At 35.6% G+C, this 20,305-nt stretch overlaps 1 protein-coding gene across 3 annotated transcripts in view; it reads right to left on the bottom strand.

Moving 5' to 3' along the window:
- Window positions 1-20,305, bottom strand: part of C9H8orf34 (chromosome 9 C8orf34 homolog) — a 175,151-nt gene that overhangs the window by 107,556 nt on the left and 47,290 nt on the right. For 2 of the 3 annotated variants that reach the window (XM_090338921.1, XM_090338920.1), the window contains exons 2-3: window positions 2,962-3,109; window positions 141-272 (exon numbers count right to left, since the gene is read on the bottom strand). In XM_090338921.1, the coding sequence (XP_090195047.1) occupies window positions 141-272; window positions 2,962-3,109 (280 nt within the window). Of the gene's footprint in view, window positions 1-140; window positions 273-2,955; window positions 3,110-20,305 lie in introns of all 3 variants that reach the window. The other variant, XM_090338919.1, reaches the window with a different exon arrangement.

Below are 20,305 nucleotides of genomic sequence, written 5' to 3'. Positions count from 1 at the left end.
TGTTAATACTAAAACGAAAGTGGAATTAATTAGCATTAATGGCCAGAAATATCAGATGAAAAGTTTAGCTTCAATTACTACCTTTTCGTTTTCTGACCAGCATGCTTATAAAAACTGAGTAACAATGAGAACAAACTTACATGACTTGGAGTCTGGAGAAGGGGGGTAAATATTGGACACAGCAAGATCGCTTTTTGACTTTTTAGGCTTTTTTGCATTTAACTGCCAAGGTTTATCATAGCTTCTGAAATCTCTTCTTGTTCCTTTAGTTTCTGTTCAAATAAAAGACATATAAAAACCCAGTTGTAAGAATGAGAGAATCCTGGTCACAAAATGCATCATTTCATGATTTAAAATGGGAGCGGGGCAGTGGGGGGGGGCAGGGCAAGTGTCTACTAAAAGAAGCCATAGAGAAATTAGATATTTAGATTAAGAATTTCTATAGTGTTTCCTTCTTGCCCCTTTTGATAAAAAGAAAAAAAATCACCATTAATTAAATAATGTACTAAGGTTATCAGTTCTATTCCATTGGTTAAAAAAAAGTTGTTCATCAGTTTGGCCCTGATCCACAGCATATGACTGAAATTGAATTTTTCAACAGAAATCAGCATTTCCTCTCTAAAACTAATCCAAATAGTTTTAGGCTTATATGGTGAGGGCAAAAATTGACCTCATCTACATTGTCCTAAGACTAGATGAACCAAGTCATATTTAAATGTGAACAAATGGAGAAAGTTACAGTATAAAAAAAACCAAGATAATAGGGCTGGGAGTTTGGCCTAGTGGTAAAGTGCTTGCCTAGCATGCACAAAGACCTGGGTCCGATTCCTTAGCACCACAGACACAGATAAAAGCTAGAAGTGGTGCTGTGGCTCAAGGGTAGAGCTCTAGCCTTGAGAAAAAAGTCTAAGGACAGTGCTCAGGCCCTGAATTCGAGCCCCCAAACTGGCTAATTAATTAATTAATTAATTAAATAACATTGGCTCACACCTGTAATCCTAGCTACTCTGGAGGCTGAGATCTGAGATGGCAACTCAAATCTAGCCCAGGCACGAAAGTCCATGAGACTCATCTCCAATTAACCACCAGAAAACTGTAAGTGGCACTGTGGTTCAAGGGGTAGGGCAGTAGCTTTGAACTGAAGAGCTCAAGAACAACAGCCAGGTCCAGAGTTCAAGTCCCATGACCGACAAAAAAAATTTTTTCAAAGAACAAAAACAAATGCAAAATTATAGTGCAGATACACAGAACTTACACCTTTTAAACCATTAGATACCACAAGACAAATATTTGGTTGCCTCAATAAAAGTAAAAGAAAATGAATTCTAAGAAATAAAAAGAAACTAGAAAGGTGATGCCCTGAGCAGTGTATGATTCAAATGGAACTTCACAAAGAAACGTTAGGTGAGAAAAAGAAGTATTGATAGAAAACTAAATAAAGGTATCACCTTTAAATGCGTATTCAAGGCCAGAAAAGGTAAGTTGATACCATCAAAAATTGAATCAGAAACACTTCACACAGACAGCTGATGAAATAAAGGCAAACCAAGGCCATATAAAAGGAGAAAAATGTGATGAGGGGGGAAATAGATCAGATTTAACTTACATAGAACTGATTATACTGAAAAAAAAAATCAGTGTCAGGCCAAGCACCAGTCCTTCACACTTGTAACCCTAGCTATTCAGGAGGCTGAGATCTGAGGATCAAAGTTCAAAGCCAGCCCAGGCATGACAGTCCATGAGACTCTAATCTCCAAAACACCAGAAAACTGGAAATGGCACTGTGGCAAAATGTGGTAAAGCACTAATCTTGAGCTGAAGAACTCAGAGATAGAGTCCAGGCCCGGAGTTCAAGCTTCATGACCAACCCCCGCCCCCCCCACAAAAAAAATCAATGTCAGTATTTGTTACACCCCATTAAACTTTTGAATATCAATAATAAAGAGGAAAAAACCATAAATATCTCCCCAAATGCCTTTTTTATTTCTAAAAAGGAATAAAACATAAGGCTGCTTTCAGGTTTGTCCTTCACAATATTAAATGACACACTTGTGAGCAAAACACATTGTTTCTGACTTGCTACATATACTTGAAGACAAAAGGACACCTTAGATATTTTCAAAATGTATTAAGCCTTCAGCTAGCCACTGGTGGCTCTTGCCTGTATGGAGAAGAAAGGTTATGAATATGTCATCTTCCTAAAAGCATTTAGGACTCCAGATCGATTGCCAGGGGAATTAGGTAAGTAGCTGAAAAGATAAGAGTTTGTAAATGAACGATGAACACAAGACTTTGTGCACGAAAGCAAAGTCAAGTCTATCCAATTATCTCACTGTTGTGGGGATATGAGGCTTGGAAGGTTTCTTTTCTCCAATGTTCAGAGTTAAGTGGCCCTTGGTGAGTAAGAAAAGTAACTTTATAGGTACCTATACTGATAAGCTGCAAATTTTTAGTTCATATTGCTCATAAAAAGAAAAAGAAGTCCAGTGTATGAATGCATACAATATGAAATATTTATGAAAATATGCATAATTTCTATGAAAATGAAATGCACTGTTTTACATATATTGAGTCATAATACACTATAATATAATTCAAACTCAAGAATCTTCTATGTCATAGTTTAGCAATTGGGTAAAGTCAAAGATGACTACATGAAAATCTTAAGGTTCTTTCCATCTAGATTTATCAAGTAACAAGACATAAAATATTGACCAGATATTGATGGCTCACTCCCATAATTCTAGCCAGTCAGGAGGATAATATCAAGGTTCAAAGCCAGCCCAAGCAAACAGAACTGAGAAACTCCAATTAACCAGCAAGTAGAGATGTGGCTCAATTAGTTAAGTGTCACCCTTGAGAGAAAAGTCCAAGAAAGGAGAATTAGAGACCGTGAGCCAAACAAATTACATTATATGTACGCCCCAAATTAACTGTACCAAATATATTCTTCACCTTTACCTGATGTTTCACTTTCAGCCCAGAGAGCTGCAGATCCAGACAATGTTCTCTGTAGTTGTCCACGGCTTCCTTGTTTAGACTGAAGGTGGTCAATAAGAAATGGGATTGGCTGGTCAGGTGTCTCCGTGATTAACTTTGTCATTAGTTCCTGAGGGCAGAAGAGAGAACACATTTACATCTAATAATGACAATAACTTGCAAACACTAGATTAACATGGACAATTACTGGGTACTGCTCTGTTTATATAAAATAGTTCATTTCAATCTCAAAAGAATCATTCCAGGAAGGCACAAATGAGTTCTTGCTCTAATTTTGTAAAAGCAAACATGCAAACACAATAATTGTCTATTACCTAGATAAAATATGGCAAACCTAAGATACTTTTATTTTTATTCCTTTAATTATTATACATAGCAAAAACTATAGTAGTAATTTTATCTAAATTATTTTTTAAAAATATAGCCTCAGAGTTTAAATTTTAATACTACTATTTTAAGAGGTGATATAACACATAAAAATTAATCAAATATTTTATATATTAATGTCATATTTCCTTCTTAATAGTATATAAACATGCACAAATGAAGAAAACTTTGTTAGGATGAAATAAAATGGGTAATAGGCACCAAATTCACAGAATACAATATCATAAATAGTCTCTAAATAACATGGCATTTTCCTTTTATGAAAAGTTCAATCTGATGACTAAATTCTATATGTCTCTGCTTCTTTTTCTCTGCCTTTCTGTCTTGTCTCTCCCTCGCTCACTCATTCTGATTACTTAAGCAATCGTGAGGTCCTTGCAAAACAGACTATTCCATTTTTCCTCTATTTTTAGACCCTGTAATGATTCCATAAACTGGGCAGAAACCTGCTCAACGGTAATGTCTGTACCTTTTCTTTTTTTTTTCCAGTCAGAAAAGGTGAAGAACAATCTCCAATCTGTGGTCAATTAGAATCCCCAGATTGTTAGGCAATGAACTACTGTCACACCACCACACCATATGTCAGCATTGTGTGCCTTGTACTTGGGTTTGTAAAATCATATCTCATCATGTTGCTTTCAGCCCAGAACCTGAGTGTGTCAACTGCCATTTTATTCACAGCTTCTGTGGGAGACAGTTGTCTGAGTGAGTAAAATGGAAAAAATCAGATATTTGAGGTTATTTTGGAAAGGATACTAGAAATATCCCCCTTTTTATTGTCTTTCTGTTGATAGTGGCCCACTTCTCTTCCTTGAGGGCTCTTCTCTCAGACATTTAGACAACCCCTTGTGAACAGTCAGATTCCATGGGAACATTCTTGGAAAGTCTTGCCTTCAGAAGTCTTAATCATTTTGTAACTGGATTCTTGAGTCAATGGCTCAATTTTGGGGATTCCATTTCAGGTCTGACCATTCACGACAAAGGTGAAAGTAGAGGTGAAAATAGCAAAAATACATTTAATCAAAACTGGAATATAGGAAGAAAGCAATTAAGCACTTAAGTCCATAATACAACATGAGGTACTGACATGAGACTTAGTTTTTTGTTTTTTGTTTTTTGTTTTTGCCAGTCGTGGGCTTGAGCTCAGGGCCTGAGCACTGTCCTTAGATTTTCTCAAGGTTAGAGCTCTACCACTTGGGCCTCAGCACCATTTCTGGCTTTTTTCTATGTATGTGGTACCGAGGAATCAAACCCGGGTCTTCGTGCATGCTAGGCAAGCACTCTACAACTAGGCCAAACTCCCGGCACCGAGACTTAGTTTTAAATACAGAAAGAAATGAGGTAGGCAGCAGAAGTATCCACAAATAGACAGTCATGATTAAACTGCTGGGTCATTATCTCAGTGCTAGCTCTACAATGTAGCTCAGAGAAGGACAAGTCTGTATGACTTAAGGGGGACAATCCATTTCACATAAGGTAACTGAGTGATCTCATCCTGTCCTAAACTACAGGTCTAGGAGTGACTGGAGACTTTCAGATAACCTTTCAGTGTCTGAAGCAGGATGTTGCAAAATCTAACAGCAAAACATCTCAGTTATTCTTTGTGTAGTCAGCCTTAAAAAGTTACTAGATAGAGTATATATTAGGAGCTTTTGACAGACATTTAGGAAATGGTGGATATGCCTACATGAAGAGTTGAGCAGGAATCTGAGACAAAATAAACAAGAAAGCTAGAAAATAAAGTCAGAGCTACTAAGTTTTTATTCTGCCTTGAAGGCTCAAGTGGTTTTGTTGTTTTAAAATGCCCATGTTACAGTTTTATTATTTTACTTTCTTCATACCACTTAGCACTATTCAGAGTTACACTGTAAAATCTTGCTCATCTATTTGTCAGATGCTCTTTGTTCTCTAGTACACTAGAATAAAATGTTTGCCTGATTTGTGCTTTACTTTGTGCCCATGGTATTTGCCTCGCTTAAAGTTGGTGTTATGTAAATAGAAAATAAATCAGTGAATACTTGGTTTATTGACTACAAGTAGTTATTAAATATTGAAGATCTTCATTATTATAGCAATTAAAACTTTCATGTTTTTTGAACCAGGCAAAATACATCTTGTTGATCTCCAAGACAAAAACTATACTGTTATGATTATCAAACAGATATTTATGTACATTGATAAATCTAGGAAAAGGCAGATTTATCTGAGTTGAAGCTAAGTGAGATCTAAAGTTGGTTTTAGGAACAGAAGTAAAATAATTCAGAGCATCTCAAAAAACTGCAGAATAAATACAACTTAGAACTCAAAGCAGAAAAGTACAGGGACTACTTGCCATAAATGAGCTGGAATGTAAAGTGTTTATTAGACAAATATAATGATTTTCGTATTCTGAAAACCAGGTAAGCAAAGAAACAGCTGGCACAGATCTTATATATTTCTTCAAACGAAGAAATCGATTATTACCTACATGCTGATGGTTCATGCCTATAATCCTAGCCATTCAGAAGGCTGAGATCTGAGGACTGGGGTTTGAAGCCAGCCTAGGCAGGGAAGTCCAGAATTCTCTTATCTCCAGTTAATAACCAAAAAATTGGAAGTGGTAGAGAGCTAACCGTAAGGGGAAAAAGTTCAGCAATAGAGCCTGTTGAGTTCAATTTCCTAGACAGAAAGAAAAGGAGAGAGAGAGCGAGAGAGAGCGAGAGAGAGCGAGAGAGCGAGAGAGCGAGAGAGCGAGAGAGCGAGAGAGCGAGAGAGCGAGAGAGCGAGAGAGCGAGAGAGCGAGAGAGCGAGAGAGCGAGAGAGAGAGAGAGAGAAAAGAAGGAAGGAAGGAAGGAAGGAAGGAAGGAAGGAAGGAAGGAAGGAAGGAACTTAATTGTTATCATAACTAAAGAGGTCTTTTGCTACTTCATAAGGGTAATTGTAAATCAATGCAAGGTTTAATTAGATCCTGATTATACAACCATGAAAAGCAATTTAAAACCTTTCAGATTAAATATCTACAGGAAAGAAGTAATATAGTTCCATTTTAGTTCCCTGTAGATTACAAAGATCACTTGAAAATGAAAAGTAAAAAGAGCCAACTAAACTATTCTTATCAAAAAAACTTCTGAGCACTAAGATAAAATAAAATTAGGTCAGATAAAAGGATTCCAGAATCACAGCAATTTTTCTCTAGAGAATCTAGAAGCTTTTTTATGTGCTTTCTAAAAAAATATTATCTTTCAAATTGCATGGACATGAATTTTTTCTTCCTTTTAAATAAGCTGAAATGTCTATATTTTCTGGAAGAATTTTATACTCACAGGAAATCAAGTAATATTTATAATAACTGTCAATAGTGCATCTAGTTTTAGGGTATACTTATATTTCATTAATAAATATATGACATAAATGAAGACACAGGACAAATTCAGCTATAAACCACATGTACACAATCCTGTTGGCAATAGGGTATCTTGGTTGGGGGGGAGTATAGTTTTAATTGTGCTTACAATAGGAATTACCCACCTTCTCACTTAAGCCATGTATCTATTGTTCATTAAGGCTCCATTGAGGACATAAACTTTCAGAAATCTCTTTTTTTTAAGAATGAACATGTAAATCCTTAGATTTCCAACAGTGCTTCTGGAAATGAAAAGATTGATTTCTTTCTCCAGTGGAATGTCCAGACACAAAAATAGAACCGAGGGACAAATAGACTCAAGGAGGTGAGAATAGAGAATACCATGAGAATGATAAGTCAAGACCAGAAATTGACTGCAGAAAATTTTGAGCATAAGGAACAAAGTATCCCGCTGCATTATTCCAGTGTGAGGTACTTAGGCTGAACAACCTTGAACAGTGTGTTCACAGAGGGAGAACTGGCTCACCCCAGATACGTAGGTTAGTGTAAGAGCTATGATAAGGGAACATCTGAAAGATTTTTGGCTATGGATGTAAATGAGCTAACATAACAATGGAAGTGATCATTCTTCTCAGGGTGGGGGATAAAACACTTTTGGACATTTTAGGATAAAGACTTGGAAATTGACAAAAATGCAAGTATTAATTTTAATTAACTAAATTAATTAAGTCAGTCAATTAAATTATCTAATGAGTTAACTATAATTCATAAATTGCTATTATAAAAGTAACAAATTTAGTTACTCTCCTTAGTTTAATTAATTGCTAGAGTAATGTTTGTATTCACAGGCAAACCTGGGGCATTCAAGTTGCAAACAAAATATTCTCATTAATAACATGGCTAATATGAGCAAATACAAGAAATGGGATTGAATAGACACCTAGGCTTTGAAACAAGATGAACATCCTTTTAAATTACTCATCTGTAAATTACTACATAATTAATGCATAATTCCATGCATTTACTGTAAGTAATATTACCACCATGTTTCCTAGAATCTCATTCCTAGGATCTGAATTAGTTCTCCAATGTGTAGAAGGTGAGGAGGTTGTGGAAAGCAGAAAGAAGCAGGAGGAATGACTCTATAGAGTTGATTTCAAGCAGGTCTGAGGGCAGATGAGAGATCTGAGTGGAAGACACTCAACACCAGGTTGGCCCAGCTAGAGAAGCTCTACAAAAGGACCAGAGACCATCTCCCAGCAGCATCTTCCAGGCAAGTACTTGGGAGCCGGCTGTGTCAGTGCTTCCAGCTGAGATCAGCAGAGATGACTTCTCTGCACCTTAGAGACAGGATCCAAGCCAGGACCTTCATCAGTATTGCCTGGCCTCCATATCCAATCCTTTACCTCTCCGTCATGAAAACTTATTTTTACTAAACCAAGTTATAACCCAGGAATATAGAATAGTTCCTATTTTCCTGACTTAACCTCCAATGTTAGCTAATAATATCTTAATGTTTGCTATGACTGTTATAGATTTTATATGTTTATAGACAACATGTTACATGTTTATTACTATTATTACCATTAATAATATGTATATATATTCTTCTGATATATATAATATATATTCTTCTGATTTGTTTAATTCTCAAAACTAAGAAACAAATATTCACTTAATGTACTTTATTATCAATAGAACCTTTATTTTCATGTATTGAAACACTCCCTGAATTACCTGTTTGCTACTTAACTCTAATTTTGTTCATTTGAAGCACACTAATTTTGATCATTTCAATATAACTGCTTTACAAGTATATGGACAGTAGCTGAGCATGGTAGCTCATGCCTGTAATCCTAGCTACTCAGGAGCTCTGAGGTTCAAAGCCAGCCCGAACACTAAAGTCTGTGAGACTCTCATCTCCAATTAATCTAGCCTGAACACTAAAGTGTGTGAGACTCTCATCTCCAATTAACCACTAGAAAACCAGAAGTGATGCTGTGTCTCCAGGAGTAGGGCAGTAGCCTTGAACTGAAGAGCTCAGTGACAGCGCCCAGGACCAGAGTTCAAGCCCCACAACCCACACAAAAAAGTATATGGGCATAGGAATACAAAGTCTTTTCAGATGATCTGGATAATCTGGTGAGCCTAATAGATATTTACATATTTCTATTATTTGATGTGGAAAGTCTACTCAAATTTTGGGGCTCTTATCATCTGTGATAGATTTGTGGGTATATAACATATAGCATATGCAACTTGTACTATATACAAACAGACATGCCAATTTAAAAGTCAATTGTGGGGCTGGGAGTTTGGCCTAGTGGTGGAGTGCTTGCATGAAGACCTGGGTTCGATTCCTCAGTACCACATATATAGAAAAAAAAACAAAACAGAAGTGGTGCTGTGGCTCCAGTGGTAGAGCTCTAGCCTTGAGAAAGCCCAAGGACAATGCTCAGGCCCTGAGCCCAAGCCCAAGACTGGAAGGAAAAAAAAAAAACAGAGAGAAAAAAGGAAGGAAGAGAGGGAAAGAAGACACATTTGGCACCGGGAATTTGGCCTAGTGGTAGAGTGCTTGCCTAGCATGCACGAAGACCCAGGTTCGATTCCTCGGTACCACATACATAGAAAAAAGCTGGAAGTGGTGCTGAAACTCAAGTGGTAGAGCTCTAGCCTTGAGAAAGTCCAAGGACAGTGCTCGAGCCCTGAGCTCAAGCCCAGAACTGGCAAAAAAAAAAAGTCAATTGTGGACACTGAGTACTAACTCAACATAGATTATGTGCACTTGAATTTTTAGTCCCCATATAAAAATTCTTAAGTGAGTTGGTAGAATATCATACACTCATTTATTACTCATTCATTAGAATGTGTAGTTATGAATAGTTAAAATTATTTTAATAAAAGATCCATCTTATTTGATGCAAGTGGTGAAATCCTTTTATTAGAATAGAATAAAAATGCATAGGAACATACAAACATCAAACTGTCATAATACTGTAGTTGTAGGTATCTATTTACACAGGGGAAGAGAATCCTCCGAGGACCCATATTAAGAACCGATCCTTTGGGTATCAGAGTGTATGACACCATGGTACTGTTGAAAAGTATGTGGGTTTGGGGCTATACTATTTTTTTCATTTGCCCGATAGCTGAATATTTTTTTGCTTGTCTAAATTCAGGGCCTCATGCTGGTTAGTGGGCATGAGATCTCTCAGGTTATTTTGTTTTTAAGGATTTACAATGTGCCTTAGGTCATCTTTGCATAAAAGTACAAGTGTTTAATAAAATTTTCTGGCAAACACCGAGGTCCTTACGGCAAAACACGTGGACACTGTTTCAGTTAGAGAATCATAGGTTTAGTGTAGCAGTTTATCAAAGAAACTCACTTCAAGTTAGGTGGGATTTCCTATAGTTTTACTCAAAAATATCTTTCTAGGAATAAAACATGTAAGTGATATTTACTAAAAATAAATAAATTACATAAATTAGATAAATCCAGGATAGAAGTAGCACATATATTCATAAGCTGTCATAAAAAAGAAAGAAATCTCAGTTGAGTAAAAATTACTTTTACTTTTTTTTTGCAGTATTGATCTTTGAACTTAGGACGACCTCATTCCTGCTAGGCAGGTGCTCCACCATTTGAATCAGTTCTCAGCTCTTTTTTGCTCTTTAACTGTTTATCAGATAAGGTCTTTTTGCCCAGTTCAAGCAACCAACCATGATCCTCCTATCTATCTCTTTCACATAGCTGGGATAACAGTTGGGAACCACTGTACCTTCCTTGCTTGTTGAGATCCAGTCTCGCTAAATTTCCCCAAGGCCTACTTTGAACCAGATCCTTCTCATCACTATCTCTCACATAGTATCCATCATGACCCATAAAATCACTTTATTTAGTAAATGTAACTAAAACAGTGTGCTCAAAATAACAGAATAGTAAGAAAATGAATAGTATACACCCAGCACTTCCTTTTAGAACTGCCGTGGAAAGGAAAAAAACTACATGCTGCTCTCTCTATGGAAAGCACCCAAATTGGTGATTCATGAGGTGAATCAGCATAAACTCTAAGAGAGAATTTGGAAAGACATACTTTGTCATGGTTGGTGGACATATCTTTATATGTTGGCCCTATGCCTTCGCTCTATGCCTGCTATATTACTTTCAGGTTCTTCCTTTGTTCACTTCATTCTCCAAACCTTAGTTGTCTCAGCCTTAAAACAGGTAGGCCAATATCAATGTGGCACTTGATGTCATATGTGCCACACGGTCCTACTTTATAGCATAGTGACTTCCTATTACTCTCCTGTAAATAGACAATGTAGTAAGGGGCAAAGAGTTTGCCGATGGCTTGCTCTAGATATTATCTTCCTTAAGGTAAGTAAACAATTTGTCAAGTTGGCTTGTAAATCAATCCTCAAAAGAATTCAGCTACAGGAGATGCAAGAGCAAATTTTAGAGCTGCTAAGCTGGAAATAGCATTCATTCCCTTTCCTGTCCAGCATCTATTTTGGTCTCCTAAAATTAACCACTCCCCAGACTGTTATGACAGTTGCTTTGTCTTTTTCACTATACATCTACTTCCTAACCAAAAAGGCATTGGAGGCATTTTCCAACCCAGCAACCAGATTTCTGATGTTTCAGACACCATCCTGTGTTCAGCATTTCAATTTGACTTGGATACAGTCAACCTAGACTTATCAGATTCTACAATTTAAGGCTCAGACTCATCAGCTTGTGTCCCCACTTAAAATGGCAAAGGCAAATCTCAGGCCACTCATATTTCTAATTGACTATTTATAAATAAAGGGCACATGAGAATGTCTGTAATACTAGAGTGAAAATTAAGTTGTGGTATATTCACACAATGAAAATTAAATGGCAATGAACATGAATAACATCACAGTTAAAGATTTCTTTCATTCTCAGTCATCCATCTGGGACTGCTCTGAGCAGCACAAGGCGCACTGCCTCTGTAAGTGGTAGCAAGTCTCTGTTTCATTTTGCTCAGAGATATCTTTTCTTTTTAAACTTGAAAACTACCTTCTTGGTATCTAATTACACTTTGGGATACCTCCTTTTCTGTTTAGGTTCCCAAGAAAATAAATAAATAAATGGCCTGTTTTGGATATGTTTGTGGATTGTTGGGTTGATTTCTCAGTTCATAACTTACATAGCGATTTCTCTTATTTCATTCCTTCACAATAAATTATGGGGAAAAATTAGTACAAAAACACAGTTTTGTAAAAAGGCCTAGGCACATGCATCAATTTAGGAAAAATTGACATCATTACAATGTTTAGCAAGTCTTCCAATTCCTGAACATTCCTATTTATTTAAATCTTCAATTCCTGTTACCTGTATTTTCTACTTTTTGTTATGCAGATCTGAGATATATTTTAAGTCATGTACTTAAGCACTTCATATTCTAAGTGTTGGCCATAGTTTGTATGTGATCTCTCCAAAACTCAGGCATTGCCAATTGGGTTTTAGGAGGTCATAGACAAATGCTCTTGCCTAAGTTAGAGAGTCTAAGGTCCTTTAGATAAGAGGCTTCATAAACAAAATCTTTATCAAATCCTAAAAACAAGTGAAAATGAAACGTAAAAATAAAAATACTTCCAGACAGTGAAAGTGATTCTAACAGGAAAGTTTATGCTATGTGTTTACTTTAAAAACTTCAAAGAAATCTTGCATCAATAATGTAATGATTCATCTTGCCTTACAAAAGCAAAAACCAATCTCAAAATGAATAGGAAGAAAGAAACAATAAAGATCAGAGCAGAAATTTATCTGATGACTAAAAGTACAGTATAAAGGATTAATGAGAGAATAACAATACAATTCTTTGAAAGAATGCACAGGAGTTACATATCCTTAGCTCAACTAATGAAGAGGAAGAAGAAATTCAAATTAATAAAAATTAGAGCTGAAAAATTACTATCACAATATATATTATTGAAATCCATGTATCATTAGGAAGTTTTAGAATTAGTATTCCAATAATTTTTAAATTTATTTATTTATTAAAGAATTTATTAACATTGATTTTACATCATATTTCAAATGTCATGTTTAACAAACAAGTATTCAAGAAGGGAATCTCTATATGCAATCACTGGCACTTAGGTTTTAGAACATAATTAAAATTAAGCTGAGGGTTTATATGTCATAGGTACATATTAATTTATGTAATAAAACATTATGTCTATAGAGTATATACCCATCATAGGTTTTTATGTCTATGTAGTTAATGTTTGTATCTCCAAGACCTTATCCATAACATTGGGTACCCAAATATTGAATCATCCCTCTTGTACTGTTTGGATCTACTATCCACATATTAAGGATACCTTGCGCCTTTTGTTCCTTTGGTCTTGACTTATCTCACTCAACATGATTCACTCTAGCTTCATTCACTTCCCAGCAAATGCCATTATTTTATCTTGTCTGTTGGCTATGTAAAATTCCATTGTGTGTGTGTGTGTTGTGTGTGTGTGTGTGTGTGTGTATTTGCATTTCCTTTATATTCCAATATTTTTTAAAATCCAAAAGAATGGGGTAAATTTATAGAGATATATGGTCTGTGAAACTGAATCAAGAAAGTATAAATAACCTAAATTGGAAAAGTGGCACTGTGGCTCAAGTGGTAGTGTTAGCTTTTTGCTGTAGAGCTCAGGGACAGAGTCCAGACCCAAAGTTCAAGCCCATGATCAACAAAAGAAAACAATAAAACACCTAAATTGTTTATCAACAGTGAGAAATGACACTCAAGAAGTAATAAAAAAAATCTTCCAATAAAGAAAAGCTCAGGACTAGATGGATTCACAGCTCAATTCTCCCAGAACTAAGGAAAAAATCACTCCAATACTTCTTAACTATTCCTCAATATAGAAAGAGAAGGCATACTTCCAAACTCATTCTATAAAATTAATATTAGCAAAACTGGATAATAGTATAACAAAATAATACAGAACTGTGTAAATAAACTTAAAAATTCTCAACAAATTATTTGCAAACACAAAAACAGTAACACATTGAAAAGATCATAAACTATAATCAAGTTGAGTTCATTCCGGGAAGGTCAGTTCAACATATTCAAATAAATAAATATAATAGGACACATTGCCTCAAGAAAAAAAAAGTAAGTCTCCTAAGCACTCAAAAAATGGAAGAAAAAAGCTTCTGACAAAATTCAGCATCCCTTCATAATGAATGTCTTGAAGAAACTGGCAATAAAATAATAACATAATAAAAGCTATATATGATAAACGGCTAGCAAATATGCCCAAAGCATTTTCTCTAAATTAAAAAATAAGTCAAGGGTTTCCACTATCACCAATCTTAATTGAATATAATGCTTGGAATCTAAAACAGAGCAATAAGCAAGAGAAGGAAATAAAAGGGATACAAATAGGGACAAAAAGTCAAATTATCCCGATTTACAGATGTACAACCTTAAATAAGGCACAAAAATTGGCATGTGGACCAGAGGAATAGAGGAGGAGACCCAAAAATTAAACTGCACAGGTTCAACTATTTGATTTTAAAAATAAGTACTATAAATTTACATTTAAATAAAGTTTCTTTTTAAGAAGTAACACTGGAAAAACTGGATATTCACATGTAGAAGACTCAAATTTGACTCCTACCTTACAGCTTGTATAAAAATTAACTCAAACTGGTTGTTGAAGGTTGAGATTGGGAAGATTGTGATTTCAGGTTACCCAATAGTGTGCTTCCATCATCTCAGCTATAACAAGCAAGCCTAAAATAGTCACAAGGAAGCACATACTGAGCAGCAGCAAGCTCACTGAGCAAGTGGAAGGCCTTGAGTTCAAACCCCAGTACCATCAGAAAAACAAATTAAAAGATTAAAATGAAGAACATAATATAAGACCTGGAGTTTTGAAACTACTAGAGAAACACAAGGAGGAAACACTCCAAGATAGAGACAAAGGTAATGGCTTTCAGAGTAGGACTCTACTCACTCAGAAAATAATAATTGCTGAATAAGACTGCATGAAATGAAAACATTTATGTACAGCCCTGGAAACAATTACCAGAGTGAAGAGACAGTCTACAAAATAGAAGAAAAAAATCTGTGCCAAGTATTAATTCACAAGAATTAATAATCGGAATAAAGAACTGAAAACATTTAAGACCAAAAGAACAAATAATTCAGTGTATAAGGAAATGAAATGAATAAATTCAAATGGTCAGTAAATATGTGGAAATATACTAAAAATACTAAATATACTAAAAACAAAGGTCAACACTTAGCAATCTAATTTGCTCTTTAGTCATCTGCCTTTTAAATATATAGCAGATGTCCTCAGACCTAAGATTTGAACCTTGGTTCTAGACTTTCCACTGTGTCTATAACCATGTATCTAGAACCCTATGTCTATAAGATTCTTCCTTTATAAATTATTCTGTTTCAAGTATTTGCTTATAGAAGCTCGAAAGAGAAAATAGCAGGCGCTTTCTGAATAATCCCTTCTCTGTTGTCTTTATCCAAATCCTCATTTTTGAGTCAGACAGGTTTCCTGCTCTTATAATAATTTTTTTAAATAAGCAGTGCAAGACTGAAATACAGCATGTAGACAGATGTTTCTCTCATTAAGATAAAGACTAGATGTCCAAGAAAGAATTAATGGATGTTCCAGAAATTATGATGGTTACAAGGGGTTATTTAAGGACTGCAATTGGATGCCAGTGAGAGTTAGCTTGAAGCTGTACATAGTTGCACAGTTTTTTTATTTAAGTACATGTTCACTGGGCTAGTTGGAGTAATGACTCAACACACTGTCTAGTCAAACCAGTACACAATGCCACTACCCTCCAAGTTTGATGTGTGGCAGTAAGCCAAACAGGAAAGCTTGCAAAGGATGCTTCCAAACCACTCAGATTCTAGCTAGCACCTGCTCTCCTGTGGGTGGTTCTAGGTCTATGTGAGATACTAGGCTCAGTTCCCTAGGAAATGTGTGAAGACAGAATGTGAGAAATTGGGACACTGTTCAAATCCAGCCTCGAACACTGAACCTGCTGATCTCTGAATTTGTGGTCCCTCCAACTACTGTATCTTAGTAATATCTAACAGTAGATCTTTATTTCCTTTTTGAGATGGACTAACCTGAGTTTCTGCATTTATTGTGTATGAAACCAGGATGAACATAATTTAAGTGCATCCATGATCATATCACCTGGTAATTTTTTAAATGCCCCTACTGTAAGACAATCATGTAAGCTCCTAGCACAAATTGTTATGGTTCTTCTGTCTGTGGCAGAATCTGTGGCCTGTCTTTTCTGTCAGTTTTGTCATTTTTCTTATCCCAAAGTCACTTTTGGCACCCTGATATTCTTAGGCAAGTTGTTTTTGCCATGCCAAGCTTTGTATTCCTAACAGTTTGATAATGTTAATACTTAATGATATGAAATATGATTTGCAAAGGTTTTTGTAAAGATATAATACGGGGTCTCATCACAGAACTTCCTCCAAGGATGACAGTTATTTTATTAGTATTAACATTGTCATTAAACATAGCTGCCTTACCATTTTTGCTTTCCTTTCTTTTGTTTCCTAGGGATGCCATAACAAAGAATCATAAATAGACTAGCAGAAAACATATTTCAGAAGGCAAAAGGTAATGCTGTCCTTTTAGCAGAGAACTTGGAATGTAAAACTACAAATACATTAATAGAAATTACAAATTTAAAATAAAAGTTTGACAGGATGATTAAATATAACTGAAGCTATATTTATATATGCATATATTATACTACTTATATATTATGAATTATATACTGTATGTTATATATATACTATATAGTACATGTATATATTGTATGTAATATATAATTAACATATATAATTATATATATTAAATCACTTTGCTTCTGACTTTCACCATATATTGGGCACATAGTTTTTGGTAGATTGTGAGCCAAGCCATCCTCCAAGACAACAGTATTTCCAAGCTATTAAAGGATGAACTTCTTAGCTCTCATATCTGAGGTCAACAGACAGAAGCAAACTTAGATTCCCAAAGTTTTAACTTCCTAGGGAGGAGACACAATTCACATGTTAATCAGCTTCCCAGAAGGAATCAACTAAAGCTAGAAAATAAAACTCATGAAGCACCTGTAGCTTCTTCAATAGCCATAAGACTATTACAAATGGCAATTTAGTAGAAGAAGGAATAATGCACAATGGATATCACAGTTATAACTATGGTATCTAGCTACCTATAACCCTAAAGAAGTGCCCATGACAACAGTAACTACATGGAATAGAAAGTAGTTCTGATCCATCTGCTTCAAGAAGCTAGTTAGCCACACCAATCATCTAATAACACTGCACACACTGAAATAAACCAAGGCTTTTAGCAGTACACCTCTCTGGAATTTTTGAGGTCATGAACATTCCTTAGATATCTTTGTTTCCGAAGATCAAAAAAGACTTTCTGATATATTTGCTAAAGGAAAGAATGGATCAACGAATAAATTATGTAAGTAGCTTTACTATAATAACTTTTTAATTTTATTTTGGGGATAATGTATAGAGGGGTTATAGTTAACATTTGTCAGGTAGTAGGTGCATTACTTCTCCCACATTGATACCCCTTCTCATGGTTTTATCCCCGTTTCCCTCCCCCCCAATCATCTTGTTCCCTGCCTTTCCTTTCCTATTTCAAATAAACAAATAAATGTATATACAATATGCCAGATACAGTAACAACATGAGATTAACCAGAAGGGCAAAAAGAGTGAAGAGAAATAACATAGTACATTAAGAACAACAATCACAAGATAAATCTCTTGTTTCCATATCCTAGCGTTCATTTAATTTAGTCTCTTCTATATGACATAGGATTTGAGCTATTGTAATCCTCTGCTAGGAGAGTCCTAGATGTGTACTAATTATTACAAATGAGGGAAACCATTGACTATAAGAACTTTTGTAGCTGATGTTGCCGGAAAATAAATGCATTCTTCTGATCATGCCTTTCAAGGCCATCTAAAACCTGTTCTGAACTCCAGTATTATCTCTAATAATAATACTTTTTAGACAAAGCTTTCCTTAATACATCTTTTTTGTTTATTGTGATGTACAGGGGGGTTATAGTTACATAAGTGAGGTATTGAGTACATTTCTCTTTCAATAATGTCACCTTTTCCCTCATTTTCTCCCAATTATTCCCCTCCCAACCTCCAAGCCCCCACATGATGTTCAGTGAATATCACTGTGGATTTAGTCCACCCTTTGTAGTTTCAGTGATCCTTAATACATCTTTCACTTTTTTCTGCATACATTGTGCTGACACTCTACCACTGAGCTACATCATAAACTTTGTTGTTTGTTTTAAATGTGGTCTCATTATATATCCCAATCTGTCTTTGAAGTGGTAATCTTCCTACCTCCACCTCTTGAGTGTTGAAATCAGACATGAGCTACTAAACCTGATATTTTTTTCACTTTCATATCACATATTTAAGCTGGTCTCTCATAATCAAATAAATGAAACTGTCATTGTCTATAGTTTAGGAAACTCATATTCTTGAGGAAAAGGAGGCAGAAAGAAAGACAGAGGTGGGGTAAGAAAGGAAGGAAGGAGAGAGAAAAAGAGAGGACGAGAAAGAAAGAAAGGAAAGAGAAAAGAAGGAAAGAAGGAAGGAAGGAAGAAAGGAAGGAGGGAAGGAAGGGAGGGAGGAAGGAAGAGATGGACATATTTTATGTGAACTCTTTGGGAACAAAAGAAAACCATCACTGTTTTCAGAAACATTGGGATAGGGTGATCAATAACGCTACTTTGAAGAGACAACGTTTAATATGAGACCTGAACATAAAACTGAAAATCAACTATCCAAAAATTAGCATTTCAAGTAGAGAAAATAGTATATGAAAATGCTTCAGGGAGCTAAGAGCTTGGTACATCTTAGAGAGCTACCAAAGTAGCCACAAAGACAGGATATCAGGTGATGTGAAGAGGTCAGAGATGACAGAAGTTTCAGAGCCTCTCAGCTAAAGTACAATCTGATTATCACTATAAATGGAGGACAAAGTCAAGGAATGATGTTAAGGAAGGAAGTGGCATTGATTTCTGCTATTAAAAGATGTGCTCAGAACATTATATAAGGGTCATGGCAAGGAAACAGAGAAAAAAAACAGATCAAAGACTGGTAATAAATAGAGGTGGTCTAAATTTCTGTGCCCTGACTCTACACAAATTTCAGTGGTAAATCTTATCTGAGGAGAGAATAGATACAAGAATGACCCAACTTAAATATTAAGCTTGAACACTGGGCTGCTGTTTGTTCCACACACTGTGGTATAAAACAACGTAGCGAACCTTCTCCTTTCGGCATGATTAAGGGAGTTATGGAGTATCCCGTTGAGGAGATAGATAGTGTGCATTGTAATTTAACCATCTGTATGTTTTAATGTTTGCTTTAGAACACTTTCTAAGGTTGTATGCCTCAGTAACATTTGTATGACAACTTAAATATGCACTGGTTTCTTGTACAATATGGTGGCACAGGCTGGTCTTTCTGTCATGCCCCTAAATCCTATTAAAATAACAAAAAGTTATTATTTAATGAAACTACAATTCATGTATGCAAAGAAAAATAAGGTGTTATCATTGAACTAGAAAATCTGAGACATTTTGGCAGCATGAAAAATAAAGTGGGATAAAGCCCACAAATGTAACAGAGCAGAAGAGATTCTCTAACCTGATACTGCAAAGAAATTCTTTTCTAGAAAGTCATAGAAAGCATGCAACCCAAGGATGAGATATAGAGAGAGAAAAGGACAAGCCAGCAGTGTCATTTTTTATTGTAATGTATAGAGGGGTCACAGTTACATTCACCAGACAGATGGTATAACACTTCTCACACTTTGACATCCCCTCTCATGTTTTTGTCAACATTTTCCTCTCCCGCCCCCTCCCAATCAACTTGCTTTCCCCCTTCTCTTTCCTATTTCAAATAAATAAATAAACATATATATAATATACCAGGTAAAAATTCAGATACAATAACAATATGAAATTAACCGAAGGGCAACAAAAGAGAAGAGAGGTAACATAGTACATTAAGAACAGCAATCATATAATACAATGCTCTTATTTCCACATCCTGAAGATCCTTTCATTTAGCCTCATCCTATATGGCCTTATGTATCTAGGCTTTGAGCTATTGTAATCCTCTGCTAGGAGAGTCTAGGTTTGTACTTACAAATGAGGGAAACCATTGAGCGTCTTAATATGATTTTTTTCTAAGTCTTTCTATTTCCTTACAAATGGGGCCACGTCATTCTTTCTGAAGGTAGCATAGAATTCCATTGTGTATAAATATCACATCTTCTTGATCCAATCATCTATTGAGGGGCATCTGGGTTGGTTCCATATCTTTGCTATGGTAAATAGTGCTGCAATGAACATCGATGTGCTAGTGGCTTTAGTATGTCCTTGTTTCCACAGTGTCATTTTTTAAAGAGCTGCCTTCTAAATAACTGATAGTTGGATCTCTCCTCCCTTTTCTAAGGCTGAGCTGCTGCAGTTGGAGTTTTT

Source organism: Megascapheus bottae, chromosome 9 (assembly GCF_031878675.1).
Source record: "Megascapheus bottae isolate mThoBot1 chromosome 9, mThoBot2.hap1, whole genome shotgun sequence".
Classification (NCBI taxonomy): Eukaryota; Metazoa; Chordata; class Mammalia; order Rodentia; family Geomyidae; genus Megascapheus; species Megascapheus bottae.
The sequence above is the reverse complement of the archived record's forward strand: the minus strand, read 5'-3'. Positions and strand labels throughout refer to the sequence as shown.